This window comes from Peromyscus eremicus, chromosome 15 (genome assembly GCF_949786415.1).
Source record: "Peromyscus eremicus chromosome 15, PerEre_H2_v1, whole genome shotgun sequence".
NCBI classification, from domain to species: Eukaryota; Metazoa; Chordata; class Mammalia; order Rodentia; family Cricetidae; genus Peromyscus; species Peromyscus eremicus.
Window position 1 is genome coordinate 52786231 of NC_081431.1, and position 12252 is coordinate 52798482.

A 12252-nucleotide genomic window follows, 5' to 3' on the forward strand; every position below is an offset into this window, starting at 1 on the left:
TTCATGGTGTATCGCTATTATTTATTTTTCCCAAATGACATACAGAAGAAACACAAAAGTATATTAAAAATGAATAAATTGTAGATACCTTCAGTCCTCCTCTGTGGTTTGGGTTTTCATGTTATTCTTTCAAACATGCATTAGGATTTTAATATAACTTTAATTCTTATAAAAATCATTGATTTTTTATGCTGTCAGATAGTCTCTTGTTATAGCAAAAAAGTTTAGTGTCTTTATATTTTGGGGGATCAGAAGCATGACACATTTTATTTTAATGTTTAAACTTTTTGACTACAATTGTTTCTTCCTTTACTTAATTGCTCATGGGATTTGCTTTATTGTATCTAGAAAATGGCTCCTTTTATATAGTGTACATTTCAAACCCCCACAAAAATATTTTTTAGTTAGATATAGTACCTTTCTAGGTTTCCTTTTCCCATCCTCTATGTTTGATCAGATAATTTAGTTCTGATGTACAAGGAGTATTAATTCATAGATAACTGTTCCCACAGACCATTTGTCTTAGCCAATCACTTGGATTTAAGATCTCATGGACTTTAAGGGGGCCTCCTCAAGACTCTTGTAAGGATTTGGTGCCATGCTTCCAGCCACTACAACACTAAAAAAAGGTACTTAAAACTCTCCACATCTTAATAATGACATCCCCACAGTTACATCCACATTATTCCAGTCCCTAATTTGTCTACGAGATAAATTGCAAGATCAAACTGAGAATTGATGATCCACATTATATGAAAAGCAGTGATAATTAGCCATAATGTTTTCATTGCCATAGCTTGGTTGCCATCAAATTATTAAAATTCACTTTCACTCAAAGCTATATCCTGCTTGTCTAGTTTTTCCTGACCTCTGACTCTTTCATCTATTCTCTATCTCTAAATATGACTAATTTAACAGTCTAACATCACTGTTTGATCTCTAACAGCTGAGCTTCACATCCAGTTGTATTTTGCAAACTAGACCTATAACTGAGCCTCACCCCCAAGTCCCTTGCCATTAACTTTAAGTTAGGTTCTACCAGCATGGAGACACTGAACAGAAACACTGTACTAAGGCTTTCCAGGGAAGTGTGTGTGTGTGTGTGTGTGTGTGTGTGTGTGTGTGTGTGTGTGTGGAGAGAGAGAGAGAGAGAGAGAGAGAGAGAGAGAGAGAGAGAGAGAGAGAGACAGAGAGACAGAGAGAGACAGAGAGACAGAGACAGAGACAGAGACAGAGAAAATGAGATTTGAGCAGCCTCCTCACTGTAGATTTAGATCCGTTATTTTGAGTGGCCACAGCAGCAACTATGGTCATCTTGAGCCTCACAGGATCATTCAAAGTCAGTCATCATGTGACTCTTGATCTCTTGAAAAGCAGTAGCTGTGATGGTTAGAGTTAATTTTCAGGTAATTTCTAGGATTACCTGAACGAGAGCCTCTGAGCTTGTCTGTGGTGGGAAGACCCACCAACTTTTGGTGGCATTATTCCCCAATTGGGACACTGGATTGTATAAATAAATAAAGGGAAAAACAGCTGAATTTGTTCATTACTATCTACTTCTTGACTGTCATACAATGTAACTTGTTGTCGCAACACCTGCTGCTGTTTCTTCCTTTCCAGGATGGACCATAACCCCATTCTGCAAGACAAACAAATTCATTCTTCCTTAAACTGCTTTTGCCAGAGTATTTTGTCACAACAACAGCAAATGGAAATAAGACAGTGGCCAAGATACCATCAACTCTGCCATTTACACTCCCATTCCCTTAGCCCGAAGTTAGTTAAGCTTACATTTTCATTTTTGTTCCTTGAGAACTCCAGTCATTTTGCAGGTGGTTCTCCCCACGGACACTCATGGTCACCCATATATACTTGGTTGGATCCTGAGTGAGACAGTCTGACCTCTTAGACCATTTACAACTTTTTATTGAATGATCCTCTCTTATCCTACAGACCAGTTATTTGACCAACAGTCATATCTCAGAGAATCCACTTACAACGAGTGTCTCTCAAATGTCATACTTTACCGCCACTTCCATCAAACTATCTGCCCTTTCATATTTATTCCACAGTGCTTTCCTGAAGCTCTAACCAATACTCCAAAATAAAAGATCACATACTTCTATATTTATTTTTTCCATCATTTGCCTTTCTGCTAATCTTCATCTCTTATATTAGCATTGCCTTTCTGCTAATCTTCATCTCTTATATTAGCAATAGGCAAATATTAAAGACATCTAGCTGCCATCTCTCTATCTGTAGCCCTTAATGAGGTTCTTGAGTTTACTGATTTCTAGATAGCATCAGTTCAATAATACATAATATCATCCACAGATGATATTATTATATATTAGCCAGTTTATGCCTAGTATCACGGCTGGACCCTGGCTGCAGTACCAGGAAGCCCCACTCTCCTAATTACAGTTTTCAAATTTCTTTTGCTCAGTAGATACAAAGGCCTTAGTCAAAGTATTTACTTCTTCTTTTTCCTTGGAACCCACACAAAATGGTTGAATTCAACACAGCCAAAGTTGACCATACCAGAAAGTTCAAGTTTAAACAAGCTCATGGAGCTGATGTTCATCGCCACTCATTTTTCTTTGTATAAGTCTCATGCTCTTCTACCTCCCTGCCAGCAGAAAATGATCTCATCATGCCCAGTACTCTTTGTCTTCTCCTGAGTCAGAAAGCATGGAAAGGTGGAGAGGAGTGGACATGCTCAAGAAATTCTTTACACTTCGTTTTTTCTTAGCTCTCTCTTTGAACATATATGGCTCATAGTCCATATTCATCCCCAATATGGTTCTCATTGCCAGACTCACTTTTGTTGCATTTTTAATTATTCTTTCTGGTCTTACCATTTTATGTATGGCATATATGGAAACATGAACTTGTATCTGAAACATTGTCTCTTCTGTGCTACCATTGTCAGCTTTACCTCTGAATATGTCTTTTCCCTTTGGTCATCAAAATGCATGTTTCTTAACCAAATCTAGATATTATTATCTTTCATAGACATTAAAGTGTCCTTAATATTTCCTGAAGGCCACAAAAGGAGTTTTTATCTGATTCTTTTATCCCCCTGCTATCTTATTAGCTTAGAATAAAAATTAAGTGTAATTAAATTTTGCCAACATCAGTTTCTTCATGTTGCTACTATAATATTTCTTCTGCTACAAGATTTTCCTTGATAGTATAACATTCTTAAGCTCTTAGCATAATTAATAGTGTACATATAGTAAATGTTTAACAGAAATCTCTACACTTTTATCAGAAATATTTTATAGAAAAAGTAACATATTTATTTCAGTACACACTGTAAAACAGAATACATGTGTAAGCATAGGTATTTATGCATAAGGACACAAATAATGATCAAAATATAAGCTTTCTGAAGCTAATTTTTAAAAAGATAATTACATTATCAACTTACACCTCAATGAAAATACTATTTTCAAAACAAAGTATTTTTTAATTCTAACCTCTAAATTCAATGTCAGCTCAATATACATTTATTTCATACTTCTGGCTTCCTAATAATAAATGTGATCAAATTCCCCACCTTAAATTCACACCAGATTATAATAATATTCAGTGTTCTCAAAGTAAATAATAATAATACATCATTACTTTTATAAGAGTGTTCTCTATGACTTACTGTTGGTGTTTTAATAATTCACACAAGAATCATGGAATTGTTGTAGGATTCTTATCCACACAATGTAAATCTTAAAGCAGAACAAAGCATCTGAATGTTAGGACATTAGTCAGTGGAGTAACGAAAGAAAAGAGCATGATGTGAGCCGAAGCCCAGACAGTTCCACATTGGTGCCTTTTGCCATTTTACCAAAAAGCAGGCACACCTCAGGGATAATGCACAAAGCTCCTCTTTGTAGCCACTCTGGTGTTAAAACCAACATGGCTGAAATGCACAGGATTCAGGAAAGACGTGAGCACAGTCTGAACCAGAACAGACACAGTGGTATGCTTGCTATTTTTAATCAGCAGTTGTCATAACAGTATACAGCCTGTCCTGACCCAGAAGAGGTCACACTTGTTTGCGCATATAGATGTGACAACAACCCACTATTGATCTCAAAGGGTCCCCTTCACAGCAGTGAAAGACCATGGATGTTAGTGATGATATGGACTAGAATCAGATGTCTGGCCATGACACCGGGCATTAAGGGCAAAACTCCTAGACCAAGGAATATATAGGAGTAAACATGTCCTAAGTGAGAATATCTCATCTCCACCTCGGCTTGAATCTGCATCTGAGGCAAAGCATTGTCATATGAACTTTTGTTGATAACTACAAATTAAACATATATAGGAAGAAGTATCATCAATTCTCAGTGAATGCAGCTTCATAAAAAGGCAACATTAGAGAACAGAAAAGACAGTGGCTTATTGAAATATTTATACCAGATTAATACAAACAAATATTTACAGAATTTAAATGAGCTACATACACATTTTTAAATGTGCCATTGCTAGGTAAAATAGTTTGTTAAGATAAAATGCATTTCAATTTTTAAGACAATTCAAAGGAATCTAATGACAAATATTAAATTTAATAAGAAATCTGCTATGAAGTTTGCTACTTTATGAAACATTATTGCTAACTTGAACACACATCTATACAAAATTATTTCACATTGCACAATTCAAAAACCAAAAACTCTCTGTTAACAAAATTTTAAAAAATCTGGAAAACCTCAACTGATTTGATTCAGTATAGGCCTTCTATGCAATAACAAAAGCATATTCATTACAAATCCCTCACTCTGTGCTTTGAAAACCATACATCCTCTAAATGCAAACAGTGTGTTTAATAATACAGACATTTTAAGTTTTAGAATGGTTGATAAGGAAAACATTAATTTGAATGAAAGGATATATCAAGACTGTTAACTTTTTTCACCACCTGGTAAATGTCAATTTGTACAACAAATGATTTCAGGGGGAAAAAAAAGGTCGCGTGGCAGAAATAAATAATCTTAAATATCCACGCACTCCCCATGAATCCCATCACTGTGCACACTTACTGGAAAACTTAATTAAGCACTGGCATTCTGCACTGAAAGCATCTAGCACTTTGATTCCATGCCTGCAATTCAGACATTAGCATTCAAATCAGTCCACAAATTGCACTTTGGTATTTGTTGAGCGAATGCCAATTAAATGGTTTCAAGTAATCATTTCTCATTTCCTGCAGAGTATCCGCCTAACACCTAATATTCCCATGGAACATAAGATAATTTGAAATGTTAGGATTTTACATTTTTATTGGGATTTTTTTTAAAATAAAAGAAAGCCTGTTTCCACTGCTAGGAGAAATTGCTCCACTGTTCGACACTTCCTTTGTGTCTATGCAAAAGAAGGTTAGCTAGTCACACCATACATGACCTCCAAATCCAGACATAATAAACCCTGCGGCTTTCTAACTCATCAGAGCTGACCACATTGCCTCACACTGCCTACCGATCTCAAGCGTGTTTTTGCTTTATGTCAATTTATGTAAGACAGATAGAGTTTTAAGAAGGACTCAAGCTTTAGATCAGAAGAGAATAAAAGAAAATTTTTAAAGAACAATATTAGAAAACCAAAAATATTCCACATAATTATAGGAAAAAAATAGGATGAAATAAGGCCATACTACTAGTATATAAGCAGTTTGATTTTGTGCTTAACAAATGAGTTGTAAGATGTGGCAATTTCATTACATTGTTTTGTTTCCACAAATTCAAAAATATGGAAAATTCTCAAGATTCAAATTCTGCAGTTATATAGAGACAAAAGAACATGCAAATGTGTTTATCTGGGAGTTCATTTTTAGGAGGTTTGGAATTCATTACTTGGAAGTCATGGAAGTTTACTACTTGGTTACATCTTTTCCTCAGAAGCTAAGCTTTTGGCCTGGAAAGCTGGGACTAAAGATTCACTCCCACAAGTTTCATAAAAGTTTACAACAAAAAGAAGGGATTTAAAATAAATTTTCAAAACATATCTTTTGAAATGCCTCTCAGTATGTATAAGAATCTCCAATTGAAAAGGACAATCTTACTTGAAAATTCTATTATCTATCCTTAATAAATATGTGTTTAACTTCTAAGATTTTTCAGGTGTTTAGAGATGCTAGGCATGATGTAGTTTAAAGGGAAAATTGAATCTTTACTCTTGCATTATACATATATATATATCAAGAAAAGATGAAAAATAATGTTATCTCCAAGTATTTTTTTACAAAACTGAAAAAACATAAATAATGGACATGTCAATATTATTCATGTAGATTTCAGAAATGTTTTATAAGATAAGATGTATGCTATCATTTAGCCAATAAACTTAAAGATTTGTACAATGAAAATCTTAGAATTCTGAATACATAGAGAGGAAGACACTAGAAGACACACAAGTTTCTCATGCTTGTGGATTGCTAGATTGAAGTTGTGAAGATAACTATTGTATCAAAAGCAGTCTACAAGCTGGCCATGGTAGCACACATCTTTGATCCCAGTGCTCCAGAGGCAGAGCCAAGTGGAGCTCTGTCAGCACCAGGAAGACAGAGTTACATTGTGAGACCCTGTCTCAAAAACCAATAAACATTTTTTAAAAAAGTTCTATACATTGAATTCAATCACAATAAAAATTCTATATACCATTCATGCCATTTATCAGAAAAACAGAAAAAAATCATCTTACAAATCATAGAAGAGACACTACATAGCCAAAACAGTTCTGAGAGAGGAAAGTAAAACAACTGATTTCAGATTATCCTACAAAGCCCTAGATAGTGAAACAACCCAATCCTGGCACAAAAGCATATAGATCAATGGAAAAGAACAGAAGACCCAGAAATAAGATTGTGGAACTACAGACATCTGACTTTGACAAACATGCAAAATTTACATGGTGGTGCATGCCTTTAATCCCAGCACTCGGGAGGCAGAGCCAGGCGGATCTCTGTGAGTTCGAGGCCAGCCTGGTCTACAGAGTGAGATCCAGGAAAGGCACAAAGCTACACAGAGGAACCCTGTCTCGAAAAACCCCCCTAAATAAATAAATAAATAAATAAATAAATAAATAAATAAATAAATAAATAAATAAATAAATGGTTCTGGGAAAAACTGAATATCTAAAGATGGAAAAACAGAACTAGAACTCTCACTCTGCTAAAAAAAAAAAAAAAAAAAAAAAACCACAAAAAAAAGACAACAAAAACAATGAACCCTGCAGATGCATTAGAATTATAACATAAAACCAGAAAACCTGAAATTGCTAAAGAAAAGAGCAGTTTGGTACACTGAGAGATATGGGCATACCTGAAGATTTCTGAAAAGGTCCATGGATACTTAGAAAATGTGACCAATAACTGACAACTTATGGAACTTATGGCATTTAAAAAAAAAAGAATATTTAGCATAAAGGAAATGGACAAAGAGGCAGCCTGCTATAAATCTGGCAGACAATTGATACCTAAAATACATAAGGAACTTAAAAACTAAATCAATAAAACAAATAATACTATCAAGAAAATGAAGTATGGAATGGAACAGTGAGTTATCAAAAGAAGAAATACTAATGGCTAATAAACACTCTAAAAAGTGTTGGCTATCACCAACCCATTGGGGAACATAAATTAAAAACACTTTGTGATTCAAAAAATGGTTTTCATCAAGAAAAAGAATGAAAATAAATGCCAGTAAGGATGGAGGGAAAGGAAAACCTTATACATTGTTGGTAGTGGTATAAACTGTGCAGTGACTATGGAAACCAGTATGGAGATTTCATACTATGCTAATACTAGAACTGTCATATGACCTACCTGTATCATTTCTGGACATACAGCCAATGCACTTTATAGTCTTAATATACAAATTATTACATATTTGAGTTTAGCAAAGCTCTCTTCATAAAAGCAAGGAAACGAACTTAGCTGAGGTGTTCATTAACAAACAAATGGATAATAAAATTATGATACATTTACACAACAAAGTTCTTTCCAGCACAAAAGAAAAATGAAATTTGCAGGAAAATATAATAAATGGGAAAACATATGAGTGAGGTAACCCACCCAGGCTTAGAAAGGCAAAGATTATATTTTCTTTTACATAGTAGACCATGTTCCAATCATAAATAAGTGTGTGTTGGACTGAGATTATCAGTAGTGGCGACGTAGCAAAACAAGGATCTATGCAATGTAGCAGACTGGAAGAGATCAGAAACAGGCAAAAATGATAGTAAAAGACATAGACTATGCATGGAAAAGTAGGCAATACTGTGGGGACAGTTAAATTGTAGAGTGGGTATGAGGAATGGAGAAAGTTGAGGGTTGTAGAAATGGTCAACCAAAATTAAGGATGCACGTAAAACCCATATAGAAACTACTACTTTATAAGCTAACTGAAAAGTGATGATTACAAGAACTGAATTGGTATTCAAACAAATTTCCAGTGCCAAGTGAGGAACATCTTCTCCTGAGTTGTTTGGCCAGGGAACCCACAGAGGCTCCCTTAGTTCAAAAAAACAAACAAACAAACAAACAAACAAACCTGTAACCACTACTCTTTATTGCCCTTAAGAATTCAACACAAAGATGTTATTTCTCAAAACACCACATACTCCACACTCTGGACACAGGGCACAGATAACCCAAGTGGAAGCTGAAATGGAAGCTTCCTCCCTGTGGGCCAGTGTTCACAGGGCCACAAGTACTATGAAAAATACTGCAGTTTTGAAAACCCTGCTGAAATTAAGATATTTAACTAGCTATTAAAATGACAAACACTAAAACATTATATAATATATATTCACTAATAAAATCACATAGAATAAGACTGTAATCACCTTAATGTCTGTAATTCAAACTTCAAAATAGTGGAAGTTTTCATTTCTGTTGACTTTTATTTTCTCATGTTTTGGGTTTTATTTTTCATATTTGTATGTTAAGCTCTTCTGTTCCACTGAATTGTTACTAAGGTGCTTAAGTATTGTTCAAATCCAAATCTGAATTTGGGTTCTCACTAAGTCATAGCCTAGTGAGATTACATGATTTGTCACCGTTTCCTGTCTCAGCTTCATTACTGTAATTGAAAATAAAAATGTGTGACACGAAGCCCACTGTGTAAAACTAAATATTTAATGAATGATGTGTGGAAAACACAACAAAGATTGGGTGTCAGCTGTCATTCTTACCAGGAAATGCTAAAATCAGTCTTCAGGGAACACAGGTAAGTGCTTGTCACTACATGTGACTCATCTTTTACCTCCTTTCTTCTATAAAAAAAAAAAAATTCATTTTTTTCCCTTAATGTTATTTTTTACTTGACCGGATTTCATCCCAGAGTGTTTGTTTCCAGGAAGACAGCCAATGTGTATCACTGCCTAAAAAGATTCAGTTCTGAGTGTACTGGTTGACTGATTTATATAAATGGTTGGTTCTGTCACTGCAGCATGGTGGCTGGAGTGTTCTCTTCACTCCTGCATTACTGATTTAACTGGGGGCTTCCCTTATCTAGAAGTAAGGTACAGGTGATTATAAAAGGTCCATGTATTTATGACTTGGTCCTCAGTCTATGGTGCTAGAAGGAAATGATGGGATGTAAGAGAAGTGCAGATTACAGAACTCAGGTCAGTGAGCCATGGTCTAGGAGGAGATATTGGGAACCTTAGCCCCTTCCTAAACCTTACACTTGCTGACTTGAATAGTGTAAATGGGATTCCTCCTCCATATACTCCTGCCGTGATACACTGTGCTGCCCCAAGACAAAAGCAGCAAGGCTAAAGGGCTGCACGCTAAGACTTCTGAAGCAGTTCATCAAAAGGAATCTTCATTTTTCTAACTATCCCAAAAAATTTTGTGTCAGAGATAGAAAGTTGACTGACCAAGAGGCTAAAACACACAAAATGAAAAGCAGCACCTGCCTCTGTCTAGGGAGAACTCTCGTGCACACTTCTCCAGGGACAGACCATGGTTTTCCAGACATGGAGAAAATGTATGTGTCGTTACACAGGAAAGTCTTCAAAATAATCTGTATGCCTTCATTTTGTATTTTCTCTCTTAGTTACATATTTCATCACAATTACTTTCCATATTCTCTGAGATATTATATGTCTAAAACTAAACATTACTGTACTTCAATAATGCTTTAGTTTGACAGTTATAGATTCTAAATTATTTTTCTTAAAAATTTACAGATATGGCCAACTGGTGGTGGTGGTGCATGCCTTTAATCCCAGCACTCTTGAGGCAAAGGCTGACAGATCTCTGAGAGATCAAGACCTGCCTGGTCTACAAAGTGAGTTCCAGGACAGCCAGGCCTGTCACACAGAGAAATCCTGTCTAAAAAAAATGAAAACAAACAAGCAAAAAATTATGGGCACTGTTATAGAAACTATATTTTCATATGACAATACAAAGAACTATATTTACCCTTATTGCTCTGAAGGGACCGTTTTTCTTACAGAAGACTTAACACAGCACACAGTAAATCAAGAAGCATTTCAGAAAGAATAACATAGTTGCTTCTTTTCGTAAATTCCTGAATTATTCCGCATTTCAATTTCTTCATAAAAACTATGATGCAATGGAATGTTAGCAATACATCATAAAAAAGATTAAATGTGCTACTATATATAGTGCCCATGAAAATTTGGGGACAAATTAAAAATTTTGGCATGTTAATTATTATTCTCAGTATTTGTTTGTTTAAAATGATTCACAGTCATCACACTTCAAAACTGCTGTCTTTGAATCAGAATTTCATTTTGAAGTTAGGTTTTATAGTTAAAGTAATGTGTTGTAATAGTATCATAAACATATGTGAACTTTCCTAACTCCTAAAATTAGGAGTCTGTCTTAGTTAGGTTTCCACTGCTGTGAAGAGACACCATGACAACAGCAACTCTTAAAAAAAAGAACACATTTAACTGTTGTGGCTCAATTACAGTTCAGAAGTTTAGTCCATTATCATCACAGTGGGAAACAAGGCAGCATGCAGGCAGACATGGTGCTATGAAGGGGCTAAGAGTTCTTACATCTTGACTCACAGGCAACAGGCACTGTGACTTGAGCACATATGAGACCGCAAAGCCCACCTCCACAGTGACGCACTTCCGCTAACAAAACCACACCCATTCCAACAAGGCTATACCCCCTACTAGTGCCATTCCCTTTGGGGTTCATTTTCATTCAAACCACCACAGTGCCTAAAATCTGGATTGCTACATACATAAAATTTAATTGGGGTAAAGTTTTCCATATTTTTCTAGCACAACATAATCCCAGGAGTAGTTAGACAATTGTTAGCTTTATAGACAAATGTCCTTTGTGCATTGATTATGATATAAAGGAAAAGAAAATGAAATATCAAAACTAAAGCAGATCGAATGATGGTGACGAAGCTCAGGATCGAGTTGTAACATATCCTTGAACTACAGTACTCGGGCTCTACCAGTCCACTTCCCAGGGGCTTATTTAACAACAAAGCCAGCAAAACTCAAGAAGTTAGGAACACATCACTCAAATAAGCATTTATATGTGCAGAAGAAAAGGCCATGTGCTATTAGCCCTACATGATCACATTTAGAAATAAATGGATTTTTCCCTACTGAAAAAAGACTGAGAAAGTATATCGAATTTTTCACGTTGGATGACAACCAGAAAATATGCATTTGTGCAGATCTTTATGTTACAGCTATGAAATGAGAAAATGTATAAATGCAGAGGAATTCAAACAAAATATTAAAGTTTGTGGCCAAGGACTTGCAAAATAAGTCTATCCATGTAAAATTAGAAACGGCAAGTGCATTATCAATTATAGTACTTATTATTGGTTGGAATTTATTGATAATTGAGCTAAAGTCATGCGGTTGATTCCCGGAAGTACCAGTTTGCAACTGCTTTGTTACCAAGATGCAGGATGAATCACAATGGCCAGCTGTCTCTGAAGGGAGCATTATTGGTGAAGAGGGGTAGGGAGCCAGCGTGTGGACAGATGAGTCCAATTCCGTTACAATGACAGGAAAAACATTTCAGCACATTTTCTGGAAAGAATGGGTCAGCAGCTTAATGCTTATTTAAGTTTGGCACTGAGCATGTGTCCCTCATAGACAGATGCTTAATAATAGTTCTTTGTAATGTTAATAATTGTGATGCCTACATGTGTTTTAGAGCTAGATAGCTACTTTCTAAATCAGGTAATTTTAGGATGTGAGTTTTATTAAGAATACAGCCAGTGCATCTAAATA

The 12252-nt window shown here is 35.4% G+C and overlaps 1 protein-coding gene across 5 annotated transcripts in view; it reads right to left on the reverse strand.

Moving 5' to 3' along the window:
- The window catches only part of Kcnt2 (potassium sodium-activated channel subfamily T member 2), a 258356-nt gene that overhangs the window by 201793 nt on the left and 44311 nt on the right, over window positions 1-12252 (reverse strand). Inside the window, exon 2 of one of the 5 annotated variants that reach the window (XM_059280316.1) lies at window positions 1424-1639. The exons of the other annotated variants lie outside the window; for them this stretch is intronic. Within the exon in view, the coding sequence (XP_059136299.1) occupies window positions 1424-1638 (215 nt within the window). The 5' untranslated portion in view covers window position 1639. The remainder of the gene's footprint in view (window positions 1-1423; window positions 1640-12252) is intronic. 5 annotated transcript variants of the gene reach the window in all.